The 16852-nt window shown below is 48.1% G+C and overlaps 1 protein-coding gene across 1 annotated transcript in view; it reads left to right on the top strand.

The window, feature by feature from the left end:
• pafah1b1a (platelet-activating factor acetylhydrolase 1b, regulatory subunit 1a) overlaps positions 1 to 15294 on the top strand; it is a 29668-nt gene extending 14374 nt beyond the window's left edge. Inside the window, exons 3-11 of the mRNA XM_062472822.1 lie at positions 1692 to 1776; positions 4196 to 4270; positions 4564 to 4770; positions 7820 to 7988; positions 9912 to 10014; positions 10202 to 10430; positions 12036 to 12137; positions 12254 to 12410; positions 13228 to 15294. Of these exons, the coding sequence (XP_062328806.1) occupies positions 1692 to 1776; positions 4196 to 4270; positions 4564 to 4770; positions 7820 to 7988; positions 9912 to 10014; positions 10202 to 10430; positions 12036 to 12137; positions 12254 to 12410; positions 13228 to 13301 (1201 nt within the window). The 3' untranslated portion in view covers positions 13302 to 15294. The remainder of the gene's footprint in view (positions 1 to 1691; positions 1777 to 4195; positions 4271 to 4563; positions 4771 to 7819; positions 7989 to 9911; positions 10015 to 10201; positions 10431 to 12035; positions 12138 to 12253; positions 12411 to 13227) is intronic.
• The last annotated feature ends 1558 nt before the right edge of the window (positions 15295 to 16852 follow it).

The raw sequence follows: 16852 nt of genomic DNA, 5'->3' as shown, positions 1-16852 counted from the left end.
CAGCATCAAGCCATCACACTGACGAGTATGGAGGAGGGGACAGGCACTAGCTGGGGTGGAGTTATGATGCATACAGACACTGCTCACCTGCTTCTACACAGGCTCAGACCAACATGCACACAGACATGCACTCCCATGCACCCTCTGTCCCGACAACACACACACTCCCCAGTCCTTCAGTCGTCGTGCAGAAGCCTGTCCATTGAGCGATAACTTCCTGCTAACCTTCAGCTTAGCAACGGGGTGCTACACCCAGAGGAGGGGGTACAGGGGGTGCTGTAACACCCAGAGGAGGGGGTACAGGGGGTGCTGTAACACCCAGAGGAGGGGGTACAGGGGGTGCTGTAACACCCAGAGGAGGGGGTACAGGGGGTGCTGTAACACCCAGAGGAGGGGGTACAGGGGGTGCTGTAACACCCAGAGGAGGGGGTACAGGGGGTGCTGTAACACCCAGAGGAGGGGGTACAGGGGGTGCTGTAACACCCAGAGGAGGGGGTACAGGGGGTGCTGTAACACCCAGAGGAGGGGGTACAGGGGGTGCTGTAACACCCAGAGGAGGGGGAAACAGACAAGGCTGTCCTCTGCGATCTCCTGACAGACTCGGTCTCACGCACTCACCCTGGCTGGTCAAATCTCAGAGCTTACCTGACAAGCTGTTGTTGGTTTCTGTTTACGGTGTCACTTGCAGAGCATAACGAGGCACTCCCAATGCGTTAACGGGACAATACGGGCCCTGTGTTGACTACTGGTTTCAAGTGCAGACCAGCACATTCATGGTGACACTGCAGGGCTGTAGGCGTCTCCTCCTGAGACCGTCCCCTCAGGCCGCTTTGAACCACCAGTGAGCTCCAACTCACATTACAGCTCCCACTGGAAACCCATTCGCCTTAATACAGTTTTTTTGACGGAATGGGTATTGAACACGGAAATAAACCGCCCCGGGAAAATTTAGCTCGCCTTTAAGGCTGCAGCGGTAGAATAAGCACATATTAAGGTTTTGTGTGAGTGATGCTGGCATGTAATAGGTAACACCACACACACACACACACACACACACTATTGTGGTGTGCATGAGGACGGGTGTCAGAATGGGTGTCTGGTCTGTCTGTCTGGTCCTTTGTGCTCCTTATCTCAGCATCTCACCGCATCTCAACCCGCCTGCTGCCGTTACTCCCTCCTTATCACTGGATCACCTCCACATGGAAAGTCTGCTGCTTTGAATAGCCTCTGGATGCTGTCTGCATTTTCTGGTCTGGGTTTATGCAGTGTGTGTGTGCGTGTCTGTAGTGTGTGTCTTGCCCAGCAGCTGATTCAGCCCACAGAAATGTCTTTGTGTACTCTCTCTGTGTGTGTGCACGGCTGCACGCATGCGTTTTCTCTGCTGTACAGTATTTCTAATTTCTCCATCCGCACAGTGGGGGTCAGTCCTCATATTATTTGCCCACAGCAACAAGAGCTCATTATAAAGAAAAGACAGATGTGTTATCTATCTGGTGTGTGTGTGTGTGTGTGTGATTTTCTCTCTTAACTTACAAAGGGGCATGTAATTTTAAGTCTTTTGTTTGACATTCCATGTCTTTTGTTTGGTTTTTATCAAGCAGAATCCCTGACTTAAGCCTTTTCTCCTCAGTTTAAAACTAGCCTGTGGTCACCTCAAGAGAGCTGATGGGCGTTTCTTTTGTCCGTTTCAGAAATCGAGCGATAGCTGATTACCTGCGTTCCAACGGATATGAAGAGGCCTATTCAGTTTTCAAGAAGGAGGCGGAAATAGACATGGTAAGACACACGCACAATAAATCAGGTCAATTTACCCAAACAGTATGCCTTAATTCCCACTTTATTCCATGTTGTAATTGAGTGCACGCTTGTGTGACTTAAAACTTATGTGGCCAATTAAGCTGATCCAGAGCCTTTATTAGGCTGTCCGACACACAGGCATGCACACTCACACTGGACACACAACATTCATATACACACACACACACACACATACAGGAGGATAGATGGGAGCTGAAATTGTAGATGTCCTTAGCCTGGTTAGCAGTACCAAGAGCAGGTAGAGGGACAGCCTGGAACAGAAGAGCCAGTTGATAGGAGCAGAGTGTGTGAAACATATTCAAACATGCTTCACACAGGGAGGCGGGCAGCACTTCATGTAAATGTTACCCCCCTCCCTTCTCACACTCTGGACTTTGTTTTCATATGTCACCTGTTCCTCCCCCCCCCCCCTTCCTTTTTTCCCTTCATTCCATCCCTTTCCTCCTCTGCCCATCTCTCCCTGTCTTTTCTCTGTATTCCAACCCTGCTTGTGCAGGGGGACAGCGTTTAAGAGGCAGCCCTCTCTCTCTCTCTCTCTCGCTATATCTCTCGCTATATCTCTCTCTCTCGCTATATCTCTCGCTATATCTCTGATGCTCGCTCTCTCCCTCCCTCCCTCATGTCTCCATCCCTCTCTCCCTCCCTCCATCCCAGCCCAGTGGAAACAGCATGAATAAAAGATCAGTCCTACAGAGCTAGATGTCTCCTGACGGTGTCGGTCGCTAAGCAGGCGCACCTTGGCGAGTCCGTGCAGAAACGCGGCTTTAACGATGCTCCCTGTTTAACCACACCTCCATTCAGCCTTGTAGGCTCTTTACTCACTGAAGTGGTTCCCCATGCCATTATTATGAATAGGTAGCCTAGAATGGGTACATTTTTGAATGTTGTAGGTGGTAGGGATGTTGTTTGTGTGTGGGGGGGGTGTTGCTTTAGGAGTGTGGGCAGAGGGCATCTCTACCATAGCTGTAGCCTGGCATGGGCACACACACATGCACCCTGCTGACTGACTGTCAGACAGCAGCGATTAAAGACTGGCGCATGCTTGTGTTCGTGTGTGTGTGTGCACTGCCTAGCCAGCTGGGTGTGTTTAGCTAAGCCATCGGCAGAGGGTCCAGGCAGATGGCAGATCAGACCACCCCCCCCACCCCCAGCCCCCCCCCTTTATCTCTCCTCTCGGACACAGTGCCACGACCCCTCTCAACCCGCCCCCTCGTATTAGCGCCCTCAGCGCCAGGGAGTGGCGGAGACTGTTATCTCAGACACCTCCGATTTTCCGTCAGAGTGCTCACTGTCAAGGGGTAGCAGCAATGCATCCACACACACACTCTAACACCGCGATGCTTGCAACACTTCACACCTCCATGATGGTCCCTTTTGTTTCCATGAGAGGATGAACGAAATGGGTGTGAAATCAGAAAACTAAGATAATAGTGTGAGCCCTCCCCCCACTGAAATAGAGACCTGGTTGTCTGTCTGGATTTGTTATGCTCTAATGGAGGTTTTCGCCCTCAAACTGGGTTTAAAGAGATTTACATATTCTTCCAAAAATTCATGTTCATCTACTTTTGTTTGTCTGTCGTAATATTCAATGTGTGTGTGTGTGTGCGCGCCTTCACATTCTGATTGTGGTGGATCTTGATGAGTCGTCGTCCCCCCCCCTCCCACCCCGCTCTTCTCTGTCTGTTGTTCTGTGTGGGAGGAGGGCAGCATTGTGATGAAGCCTTTGATGAGCGTAGTAGAGACTCCCCGGGCAGGTGTGGGGCTCAGCTGCAGGACCACTGCCGCTCTGCCTCACTGCCTCGTGGGGGTGGGCACCATATGCCTCCTGTCTCCATGACACACGTGCAGGCAGGCAGGCAGGCAGGCTCACACACACCTTGTTTGTAAAATGGAGTTTAATTGTTTGTCCTTCATCACACAATGTTGCACCTACCCCGTGTAGGTTCAGATTAGCATGAGCGCTCAGCACCTAGTGTCTGTCAAGGGCCCAGCCCAGTGGAGCGCAGCAGCCTCTCCCCTGTGCTGTAGCTCAGACGGCCGTCACCGCAAGGCTGGCCTCAAGTTAACTTCCCTGCACTGACTCCGGTGGACTGTTTGTGTGCCTGTAAAATGCGTAAGCCTTCCTTGTCTGCAGGAGATTAGCCTATGTGAGGGAGGGATTATGACTGTAGGGACTCCGGGAGGACCAGCCCGCTCTCTGTGGTGACCGCCATTGGTCGTCGAGAGGCGTAAATTACAGGGCCTCAAGACTCTGCAGGCAGGCCCATCTGGCCCTCAGGGCGACTCCTAGCCACGCTGATTAAACTAAGCTGGGATATTGTTTTGCCCGTCTTTCTTTCTTTTCATCTGCCCGTTTACGTGTTGTTTTGCCCTCCAGAATGAAGAATTGGATAAGAAGTATGCCGGCCTTTTGGAAAAGAAATGGACCTCAGTCATCAGATTACAAAAGAAGGTTTGTCATTTTATTTTTTGTTTTTACGAGGACTGATTTGCTGCGGATCTTGTGATTGGCCCGTGACTACGTGGACGCGTCATCAGGCCTCCACCAATCTTGTGCTGGCTTTACTTTTTGACCTTCAAACTTGAGATGTGTTGTCCTCAAGATTTGTATTGCATGTAAACAACTTAACAATTTTAACCAGCAACTCAACACATTTGTTATCAACATATTGCACCTCTCAGATCAGTAATGTCATTCTGAAGTCTGCATTGGCGGTTTGAGTCATTCCCTCCTGATGTTGACAGGTCATGGAGCTGGAGTCGAAGCTGAACGAGGCGAAGGAGGAGATCACCCTGGGTGGGCCCGTCACTCAGAAGCGGGACCCCAAAGAGTGGATCCCACGCCCGCCCGAGAAGTATGCGCTGAGCGGCCACCGCAGCCCGGTCACCCGTGTCATCTTCCACCCCGTGTTCAGCGTCATGGTCTCGGCCTCCGAGGACGCCACCATCAAGGTCAGCCTACAGGGAGGGGAGCACCACCCTGCCTGAGGGTCTACGTAGGGGAGGTTGGAAGTGACAGTGGATAAAGTACGCTCTAAGCAACCCAGACTGAAACTGTCACCCACAGATGTTGCATAATAGCACTTTGTTGGGACTGGAATGCCACATTCCATGTTGTATCACAAGCCGTGTTTTGATTTTCTTTTTTAAGGTTAACCGTCTGGCCTATTGAATCGCACTGTTCTACCACTGAGCTTTGTTCCCCGCTAGTGTATTTGGGTGACTTTGAACTTCTAGTAGCCCCCCCCCCCCCCCCCCTCCCTGTGACAGTCGTCAGCGCTGTCCACGAGAGAGGGGGGGAGCGGCGGGGGCTGAAAGAGGAGGGGAATGCTCTGTTAAAAGACGCAGTGTTTTTGAGCTTCCTGCGTTCCCCAGGCGATGAGCTTCCTAGCCTTGTTCTCCATTCAGCCTGTGTACCAGCCTGGCATCAGCACCACCACACTCTGCTCTCCCTCCAGCCTCTTTCTGCCCATGTCTGTCCCTCCCTCTCTCCCTCCTCCTGTCTGATGCTCCACCGTCTAAAGCTCTCTCTGTTCAGCATGCTCTGCCTTTTCAGGACACGCCCTGTCCTACAGCCACCTCCTCTGCCATCCGCCATCCATACTGTCATTTCTATATATAAACCCCAAATGGGAAGTCTACGATCATTCTGCTATATTTACAGCCTGGTCTGGTCTGCTTGGCCCAGTGCTACTGCTACCCCCCCCCCCCCCCCACCACCACCACCCCCTCCCCACGCTTTCAGTATAAATATTTGTGTTATATGATTTATTCATAAGGAATCAGAGATGCATGTAACTCCTCCATTTGGCTCCACTCCCACATTGGGCTCTTCTCTTCCCAAACCCTCCTTCCTCCCAGCTACACACCCCGTTCCCTGTTCTGCTCCCACCGCCACACAAATTCATCCTCTGCTTGAGTGCTGCCCGCCAGCCCACCAGCCGACCATCCCCAGGAAACAGGCCCAGCATGCCTGAATCTCCACATTTCCCCCTCCCTCCCCTCCCTCCCTCATCTTCTCCCTTGCCTTGCCGTTGTTCCTGGCCCGGTCTCCCCCCTATGCCCTACTTCTCTTCCGAAACCTTGCAGTTAAATCTTTAACCAGGGGAGCTGAACCTAAACACCCTGCCTCCCGCTTTTCACTCTCTCCCTGTCTCGTTTCTCTTGTCCTCTCCCCCCTCTCTCTCCCTCTCTCTCCCCCTCTATCTCTCACTTCCCCCCCCCCCCCCTCTCTCTCTCTCTCTCTCTCTCTCTCTCTCTCTCTCTCTCTCGCTCTCTCTCTCTCTCTCTATCTCCCCCTCTCCCTCCCTCTCTCTCTCTCTCCCTCTCCCCCTCTCTCTCCCCCCCTCTCTCCCTCTCTCCCCTCCTCTCTCTCTCTCTCTCTCTCTCTCTCTCTCCCCCCCTCTCTCTCCCCCCCCCTCTCTCCCCCTCTCTCTCCCCCCCCTCTCTCTCTCTCTCTCTCTCCCCCCTCTCTCTCTCTCCCCCCCCCCCTCTCTCTCTGTCTCCCTCTCTCTCTGATATTCCAGTGAGGACGTCTACATTCGCCTGCAGTCACAAACTTTTCTCTCCTCTGTTTTTTTCTTCTTCTCCTCCCTCCATGTCTCATTAGTATGCTAGGGTGGTAATCGTCATGGGGCCTTGGTGCTCCGCAGCCAAACCACGGTAGCTCTCATTCTCCCTCCTGCTCCTCCTCGTGCTTGGTTCTCACCTTAGTTCTTTGTTCTCCTCACTCTGTATATCTTTCTCTCTCTCCTTCCCTCCGTCCACTACCCTCTTCAAACGTGGCAGATTGGCGCACAACAGCTCTATACACGCTACCCTGAGTCAAGGCCCTTCACCATGGTAGTATGCAAATGAGCAGGTTTGACAAGTGCAAGCTGTCCCCCTCTATCTGCAGGGTGTTATGACAACCTTCCTAAAGGCAGGTCACTGTAATCAGGCCAGACAGCCACAGCCCAGCATTACATGCTCTCACTCTGGGACTTTTGATGCCTCCCTATGCAAAACAACTTAGTTGCTTTATTATTTCTGCCGTGACCTAACATGTCAAATAGAATAGTTGATTATTCACCTGATCTTCCAATTCATTATGGCCTACGATCATTGCTCACCCTGGAAATTGTCAATGAAGTCCATAATTTTTCTTTGAGCAGAATGTTATTAATGGTTGGTATTGCTTCTTTATGGTTTTGTTGACCATGGTATTAATATACTCATTAGGTTGCAAGCACAGACGCAAAGGTCACTTTCAGGTTCACCACCCCCTGTTGATCGTCTGCGCTGCCTTGTCATCTTACTGAGCCATCACCTGGAGCTCCTGTGAAGAGACTTCGTCTCATCAGGCCGCTGGCCTAACTGTTGAAGCAAATATGGTGCCAGTCTGGGGAGGTTGATTTTGTGGTAGACTTAACCAATCTGTGAAGACGGGAGCTGGGGGGGGCTACCTTGGCAGTAGGAGAAGCCCATATGAGGCAGAAGGAGGGGAGCTCAGCCAGCTACCCCCCCCCACAAGCAACGGAGGACAGCTTATCCCTCCTCGTCCGTCTGGCTGCCTGGAAGCAGGAAGCTCTGGATAACAGTCTGACTGAGAAGCAACCACACTGTTTCCACTTCCAGTACAGACTCCACTGTCAATGTTGCACCTTCACCAAAGACGCGACACCCTGAGCTTCTTCCACCATACATCCCCCTCCCCCCATGCTCCATTATCATGATTTGCAGCAGCAGATTACATTATTTACTCTCTGTCTCTGCCAGTCTCAACCTGCTTCTGTCTAAGCTTGTTTTGGCTGTGTTGATACCGAGGCAGGCGACAGAATGACATGGAGTGTGGATGATGTGGCATGTGCCGTCTCTCCTGGTGATGGCATGGGGAGGGGGGGATATTTGAGGGAGCAGCTGTGGCCTGTTTTTTTTTGTGTGTTTGTTCATTTCTTTCCTGTGTTGCTGTGGTTTATTTCTCGATGTGCGCCCGTGTTCATTCCTGTCGTTCCACCCCCAGGTCTGGGACTACGAGACGGGAGACTTTGAGCGCACGCTGAAGGGCCACACAGACTCGGTGCAGGACATCTCCTTTGACCAGACTGGCAAGCTGCTGGCCTCCTGCTCCGCAGACATGACCATCAAGCTGTGGGACTTCCAAGGCTTTGAGTGCATCAGAACCATGCATGGTAAGGAGGCGGGAGAGGCTGGGCTCTGTCCACTGCACTGATTACCATGATGTCATATAGGGAGGGAGTGTGGGTGTGGGAATAGGGTCGCCGTACAGGTTAGGGCACGCGTTTGAGAACATGTCCCAAACCGTTATGAAATCACGATTGTTCAGTGAGAGAGCTGTTTTAATTATTCACTGTTTTATAGAGCACATTTTAAACAACAGGTGTTTATCAATGTGCTTTGCATCGAAATGAAGAATAAATACAGAGAGCATACATGGAGCATGATGCACACAAAGAAAAACGGTAAACACAACCTTCATGTGACGTCACATTTGAAACTAGCTTTAGGCATGCTTGGGTAGAGGCTGCAGTGAGGGAGAAGAGCCCTTGTTTGCGGACGCAGGTGCCATAGCTGCCATTCATTATCAAGTTGGATGCATCACAGACCCTGCGAATCTTTTGCCTCGAATTCATAGGAACCAATAACAGAACATACTCATCCTGCCCGCCACTCGTCTCTAATGGTGGCCACTCTGATCTTCTCAATCTACCCACCGACAGGCACATGGGTCCAAATCTCTCTGGAATTCATTCATTTTCAGCATCTGATATTAAGAGTTTAATGGCATATTCTCAGAAGCCTGTCCCCCCCAACCTGGAGTGCATGTTGTGCACACTCTAAATGGACCAGTCCTTAGGCAGCCCCCCTCCTTTTAAAATCCTAATTGCTCAGTAAATTGCAAAGGCGTATCTCTCCTTGTGCCTGCAGGCTTGAACTGATACAGGGACCACCGTCAGAGTGGATTTCCAGTCTTGCTGGAACTGTTTGGAATCCCCAGGCTATGTTTGACCCCCCTTCCTTAAAATCCCCCCAAATGTCTCCCTAAATTGCCTCACAAGAAGCCTGTACATTAATGAATTTGAAAGAATAAGATAATCCACTCCCTGTATGGCTGCCACTCAATCATTTTTAATCCCTGTTGAAGTTGTTAACCCAGACGTTAGTGTAACTAAAACTAACGTTTTAAGTCGTTTCAAATCCCTTTTTTGGGTGTAATTTCCACCGTGTCAGTAGGAGCTGGCGTGTTGCCCTCAGAGAGACAGGCTGTGTTCTCACTGTGAAGAAGCCCCGCGAGCCCTCCCTTCTCTCAGGCTGCCAGCTTCTCTCCGACACATTTACGTTCATCTTTTATTTCTCATCTCTTTAAAATACTCTTTCTCTCGTATCTCTTGCAGTCCTCTTTCCTGCCTCTACCTCTCCCTTTTTAAAGTACTCTTGGTCTCTCTCACAGTTTCTCCTCTCATCCCCCTCTTTCCTTTTTCCCTCACCCCTCCAACCTACTCTCTCCTTTCCATCCTTTTCCCCCCCCTCAATATTCCCCTCCCTTTTTCACCATGCTGGCTGGTTTGGCAGTGGAGATTAGTGCAGATTTGGACAGCAGTTTAATTATCCACTTCAACACCAGATAATGTTTCTGTGAAGCTGCCACCCATTATTACTGCCAGTAGTGTTCTGTGTGTGTGTGTGGAGGGGCGGGCATGCCCCCATATTTAAGCTGGCCTTTTAGAACCCACGGCCTACTTACCATTTCCTCATCTGCTTGGAAGCTTCAATATGGCTGGGCATGTAGGTAATTAGCTAGCTCTTACTTCCCCAGAACAAAGCAACACTTGGCAAATTGGCCGTCTCGCCCATCACCTAATTGACTAATTTGGCCCAAACCCCTCTTTAACGACATGTTTGGTTCTGATGACTAGTTAACTATAGGCTGTCAAGTCAATCTGAATTGGAGTCACAAATGTTAGGTGAGGGTTAAGGGAGTCTAGACTGGAGTCTAATAGCTATGCTTCAAATAGCATTGTACCATTTTTGGGATCATCAGTCATCCTACCCCGAAAGAAGACATTCTCATGATTATTCCTTCCCCCCCCCAGGACATGACCATAATGTTTCATCTGTAGCCATCATGCCCAACGGAGATCACATAGTGTCAGCATCGAGGGACAAAACCATCAAAATGTGGGAGGTGGCCACTGGGTAAGTACTCTGATCTTGACGGTTTTGGTATCAATTTCTAGAGGTTGTCAATAGCCAACTTTGTGATCATAGAAAATGTAATTTTCTATCATACTTGTTCCGATTCAAAGGTATTCGGTTCAGCTGTTACACAGACTGCATGTTTAACCTCCCCCGACCCTGTCCTCTACCTCCCTCTCTCCACCAGCTACTGTGTGAAGACCTTCACGGGCCACAGGGAGTGGGTGCGCATGGTGCGGCCCAACCAGGACGGCACCCTGATCGCCAGCTGCTCCAACGACCAGACGGTGCGCGTGTGGGTGGTGGCCTCCAAGGAGTGCAAGGCGGAGCTGCGGGAGCACGAGCACGTGGTGGAGTGCATCTCCTGGGCCCCGGAGAGCGCCCACCCCACCATCCTGGAGGCCACAGGGTCAGAGGTGAGCGCCCGCTCGCAACACACACACACACACACATTCGTTTGGACCCCCAAAGATCGCATCTTCCATTCAAAGCGTATTTGTGAGTGGGAGAGAAATCGGGGCCTCTGTGTTCACTACCAGGGGATTTGATGTAGGCGATGATGGGCTGTGATGCTTGGCTGCATTACCCACCTCTCTTAGACGGGGTACTTGGGAAGTGCCTGGGCCAAACGGATTGTATTTGAATCCAACCATGAAATAATGTGTACGCAGCGAGAAGCCATGTCATGGCCCAGGGTCAACTCCGAGCCCTTATGAGTGGATGGGAGTATGTCTGTTACTAACACACACACCAGCAGTCTTGTGATCAAGCATGTCCAATTTCAGACTCATCTGATTAAAACAACATTTGCCCTCACAGCATGAGCCCTGTCAGAGCCCTTCACCCCGAACACAATGAAGTGCACTGTTCCCCTCACGGAAGAGGTTTGGAGTGGTTCTGTTCATTTTTCGGTTGAATTCTCCGTTCAAACATGCACATATTAAAACAGTAAGGAATGCCAAATCAATGCTGCGATTGAAGTGTTGAACTTGGACTCTGTCTCAAGACAGAACTAAAGACAGACAGTGGCTAACTCAATGTACAAACTGAAAAGTGGACATGAACATTTCCATTAAACGTTTCCAAGCAAGTTTTGGGCGACTTTGAAGACGATAACTTGCTGTTTATCTAGCCATGCCTGTTCAGGAAGAATGATTACGGGTTCTCCTGACATCAATTATACCGTCACAGTTTATTGAACTTAAGCAGCCACATGTAACTCTGACATTTAGGACTGTTCTGTTCTCAATGCTTTGGATGGGACAGCCCAAGGGAACAAGTACCATTTGAACATGCGCTCCCGGGTTGCTGTCAGAATTATTAAGCATGTAATGGCTTCGCCTCAGTGTGCCTGAAACACAGTCACACTGTAGGCACAGTAGGACGCTGTGTTTGTCTTTTGCTACAGACAAATTGTGAGCAAGTGCTGAAAGACAAACACATGCACACGTGTCTCTATCTACCCCTGGCAAAGGAGAGATTACATTCAGTTACATTTATGCAAAGTGTAAACAGCAGAAAGTATCCAGTCAAATATTGATCTTGGTGAATTCCCTCTTAGACGTCCATGGATGTGCCGCTCGGGCGGGTATGACACACGTGACTTGGAAAGCCTGTTGAATGGCCCTGAACCTGAGCAGAATAGCTCCCGCTTCAAAGCTGCCGGTGTAATTGAATGTCTGAAGTGTGTGCTCTGCCATGGAGATGTCTCTTCTAAGCATCCTTTTTGTAGTCTAATTCTCCTATGCTAATGTTGAATGTATCAAAGGCTGGGTGAGTGTCAGAACAGACTGAATTCAGTGGATGGGGTTTACGTAGCTTTTGTGATATGCAATAATGTGGATTGCATCCCTACGTTGACCTGACAATCTATTAAATTAATGTTTCTAATCTACTTATTCATGCTTTGAGAATCAATAATGGGCAGATTGTCCCAGTGGTAAAGACTGTAGTCCTGTCGTTGCATGTCCTTGTGTTGATTGGAGGTCATTAATATGGTATTTGTTTCATTGTTCTGCCAGACTAAGAAGAGTGGCAAGCCTGGCCCCTTTCTGCTATCTGGCTCTAGAGACAAGACCATCAAGATGTGGGACGTCAGCATCGGCATGTGCCTTATGACACTGGTGAGCACGCCCAGAAATCACTTGTCAACATGCATAGTTGTGTTGAAAATCCATTCCAGTTCACACCAACTCTGTGCATTTCACACAACGTTTAACACCAGGTCCTCTGTCTTCAGGTTGGTCATGACAACTGGGTGCGTGGGATGCTGGTCCACCCCGGAGGCAAGTTCATCGTGAGCTGTGCTGACGACAAAACCTTAAGGATCTGGGACTACAAGAACAAGCGCTGCATGAAGACTCTGAGTGCCCACGAACACTTTGTTACCTCTCTGGGTGAGTGTAGTCTCCCCCACTGTGTTAACTCTCTGGGTGAGTGTAGTCTCCCCCACTGTGTTACCTCTCTGGGTGAGTGTAGTCTCCCCCACTGTGTTACCTCTCTGGGTGAGTGCAGTCTCCCCCCACCCGCACAGTCTCTGCCACCGGTTATAGCTGGAGCTGTAAAAATGTCTTTGTAGGGATTGAACTTGGGTAAGTCAGAAAGCGCATTATTCTGTCCCTTAGGTGTGTAATGCTAGAGGTTCCTATGGTGGAGCAGAGGTTTACACAAAGCTGTTTTGGTTGGAGGGAGTGCAGGCAGGGTTTTTTGAAAAGGAAGGTGTTGAGTTCATCTTCCTGAGGGCACCTGACAGCTGGGGTCTTAAGAGGTAAGCAAACGCTCCAGGATTTTCCTCCTTTTCCCATATCTAAGGGTTTTGAATAGATCAAGGCTGGGGAACTCTCCGGAGATGGCTTTCTGGCACTCCAGCCTGCGTTCTCTGGCAGGGCGTTTGAAGCCCAGCTTCTGAATCGCTGCCTCTTTCACACACAGAAAACATTGCTGTAAGCCAGTGATTGACACACACATGCTAGATTTTTTTGTGTGTGTGTGAATACAAAACACCTTTTTGTTGTTTGTCTGAAGTTGTGGGGGTGCATGTACCAAGCACAAACTGTTTATCGTGTTTTGTTACTCCTCGTACCAAACTGTTGATTAGACTGTCAAGATATTCGAACCTCAAAATGAAATGTTGATTACCAGTACATATGAAATGACTACCTCTCTCCTGGCTTCCTCTTGCTGTCAGCCTGACACCCTTTCTCTGTTCCACAGATTTCCACAAGGCTGCTCCGTATGTTGTAACCGGAAGTGTAGATCAAACAGTAAAAGTTTGGGAGTGCCGCTGATTGGACCCTAGAAGATTGGAACGCCATCCCAACCCCCCTGTCCCTCTAGCCGATACCACCCAGCCCTCTCCTCATTCCACCCCAACCACATCCCATCAACCATTTCCGTCTCCTTTGACTGCACTCAAACCATGGTTATTACCCATCGCCCTCTGGTCCAATAACTATTGTCCTTTTATGTAAATTATTCTGGATGTAGATTGAGCTATTAAATGTTACACAAAAAAAGTATTCTTGCATGGTGAATCCAAAATTGTATACTGTAAATTTACATAACGTTGTCTAGAAGTACCATAGGTTTAACATGAGGCTGGCCGTCTGTCAACGCAGCCTTACCTATTGAAGGCAGATGTTTTTTGACTGGGTGTTTAAAAAAAAAAAGAGGAAAAAAAAGAAAAATAGTAGGGCACTAAAAACTGGTAATTTAAAAATGACAGTGTCGTTCTTTGTGTCAGATTTATTTTTGTCAATTTTTTTTTATTTAGGATTTTGTTTGTTTTTCTCTTATTTCTCTCCTTTCACTGTCGTAGTCTGTCGGTGCCTAGCTTGGTAACCTTTTGAGGGGAAACGACGACAAAAGGAAAAGTGTAATCCCTTAATGGAGATATGATTGTCTGTGGGGCTTTGTTATTGGAATAATCTGTAGCTTTGTAACATCACTTCTGAAGTGTAATTACCATTTCTCTTCATGTGGAACTAGATAATATATTAATGGCTGCATATACGAATGTTTTAAACTGTTGTCTTTGGACCTCTGGGGTGAAAAAGCTTTGTACTCTTGTCATGGCGATGCGTCCTAACTGAGAAGCTAACCACTCTGATAGACTTAAAATGGAATATCCTCCTAAATTAATTATGCTTCGGGTTCAAGAATAAATTTATGATATTCCTTCTCTGGCTTTCTGAATAGCCTGGCTAATGTGCAGTTGGGACCCACCTTTAACGATTCAGGTTAACGGTCGGCGTAAAGTGAGGTTATGCAACCTGAAACGGTATGTTTTGCCTGGTTTTGAGCATTACTGCAGCCGCTGGTGAGCAATCAGCCTTTCACTAGCAACTGGTCCTGTACAGACATCAGGGATTAATCTTTAGCTCTCCATAAGGACCTACGGTGTCTCCCACTGTAAGATGTCTAGCTGTGACGTCTCAAGTCTTACTGATTTATATTTGACTTAACCCTGTCTCTCTCTATCCTTTTTATGGATAAGTTCTCGACAGGGTTTTACAGTCTCTATTAAATCATGCAAGCAATTTGACGCTCAGTTGTTTAGAATGCTGAGTCTCTAGGTTGTATGTTAGAGAGGTTGAGCTTTAGCCTTTGATAAGTTAGGTTAATTCTGAGTGACTGTCTCAGATGTCAAAGCCTGACAAGGAGTCAAAGTTGCCCTGTTGGTTTATTTGGGGATGTGCAAAGCTGTCTCCTGGGGAGGGGGGGAAAGAGTTTTGCATTCTTAGGGAGGACAAACATGAAATTAAGACATATGGTTTTTGCTTTTTCTTATTTTGTGGCGGTGAAAAAGATGAAATGTTAACCAAGCATGTTACTGAGGGAAGCGCCAAATCTGTGTTTTGACCAAACTGGTGAACTGTAGGGAGATGAATCAAAAGTGAAGAAATGCCATCAGCTGACATGCTAGCATGTTTGTGCATTTTTTGGAGGCGGTCTGGTTTTGGTGATTAAGAAATCTTTATCCCTAAGGTGCTGTGCAGTTCCCTCATCACAGCCTTGTTCTTAGTCTAGGGCTAGACTAGGCTGAGCACAGGAGAATGCTCAACGCTTTAGCAGAATGGATCTCTGGGCAAAGTATGCTGACTGACTGAAACATTTACAGAATTTCTCCTGAGTGGCACCTCGTTCTCCTATTCTGTTCATATTCTGATATTGGATGCTACATGTACAAAAGAGGAAACCAGAGACGATTCCAATTCCTATCAACAATGGAGACCAACCATTCCATTCCCCTTTAAAAAAAATAAAAAAAAATAATAATAATCTTGCTTCATATTCAAACTGCAGCAGGTGAAAAAAATGTAAGTAACTTGTAACTTGCACATCCCTGCTTTAATTTGATCTTTGGTCTTGTCCAAAGATCAAAGATGTACGAAAAATTTAAACACATTAATAAATGCATAAATGGATATCATTTTTAATTAGCCTTTTCATTACGATGCAATTCTATGATAATAAAAAGAATCCACAGCTTAACCGATCTTATCTAGCTTCTTTGCAGAGTTTTCCTGTTCCTGTGTGTTTTGGATGTAGCTATCTGCTGCTGAACCTCTGATAGTGGCTTGTGTGAGCCCTGTGACCTGTCTACAATAGCACTGCTGCATGTAAACCTGTACCAGAAGCTGAACTGTCTGGTGGGGCTTGCTGGTGGAGGCTAGTGTCTTAGCATTGCATAATGTGAGACTGAGCTCAACTGCAGGACACCACAGTGGGGTGTCAGAGGAGAATTGCTAATCAATCCAATGTCACAAATTGTACTGTTGGAGAGAAACTCCTATCTCTTAGCAGTAAGTTGGTGTCCCTGTGTATGTGTACTGTGTATTTTGCGTATTGACGTATCAAAGACACCAGATGGACTCCTTACCAGACAGGTCGGCTGGCATGATGACTGCAGACAGCTCTATATGTGGTTGTAGAAAGATTGTTTGTGTCTGTTGCTGTATGATGGAGGACAGATCTATCTGACCTTCCTACCACACTATGTGCGAAGGGATTGCGGCAGACTAGATCTTTTCCAAAGGAGAACCCCCCCCCCCCCCTTTAGAGAACCACGTATGCCTCCTCTAGTGCCCCATGCTTTAGTCAGACATACATGTTTATTACTACAAGCTGCTTTCACTTTGTCTCAGAGAGACATTGGGTAGAGAGTTGGCCTTCATTCAGTTGATACATACTCTGGCCTTCTATAGTACAACTGGACATGGTCATGGAAAGGTTCCATACTGTTAAACATGTTTTAGCTAAAGCCAAATGAAATGGAGTGGTCTTAGTACAATCTGGTTTAGCATATGATGTCAGACTTCCTGGTCTGTGTTCGCTCTTTGGTGTCCAGGTATTTTTTTCTGGACTAAGCCAGCCGTCATTTACAAAGCCGCTCATTCCTTGCGATTTGCTGAATTTAGATCGGTTTCGAAGTCCTGTTCAAATTCTGAGCCTGAAATGGAGATTAGTCCTGACTTTTTGAATAAACTCGGCTTTCCCTTTCTTGATTAGACAAGGAAGGAGGTAAAAGATGTGTGCATCTCTCCTTTTAAATAGTTGTCATTGAATGAATGCTCACAAAACAACCCTTAGTGTTGTGCCCTGTGAAAGAAATCACTTTTGCCATTCGCAGGTCCCAAGCAATCCCTATGCTGCATTGGCTTGGTGGTTGAGCGGACTGACAGACAAGTGCTGCACTGTCTGTAAGTCTTTCCTGCCAGCCTCAAACCCATCTGTCTGCTATAACATTGTTAATAGATTGAGGGCTTCAGACTAAACGGCTTGAACAGGATTTTTTGTTTTTCGCTTTTATGGTCTCACTTCACACACTGCAAATTGT

The sequence above is a fragment of the Osmerus eperlanus genome, chromosome 11, assembly GCF_963692335.1.
Source record: "Osmerus eperlanus chromosome 11, fOsmEpe2.1, whole genome shotgun sequence".
NCBI classification, from domain to species: Eukaryota; Metazoa; Chordata; class Actinopteri; order Osmeriformes; family Osmeridae; genus Osmerus; species Osmerus eperlanus.
This window is presented reverse-complemented; position numbering and strand designations above follow the sequence as displayed.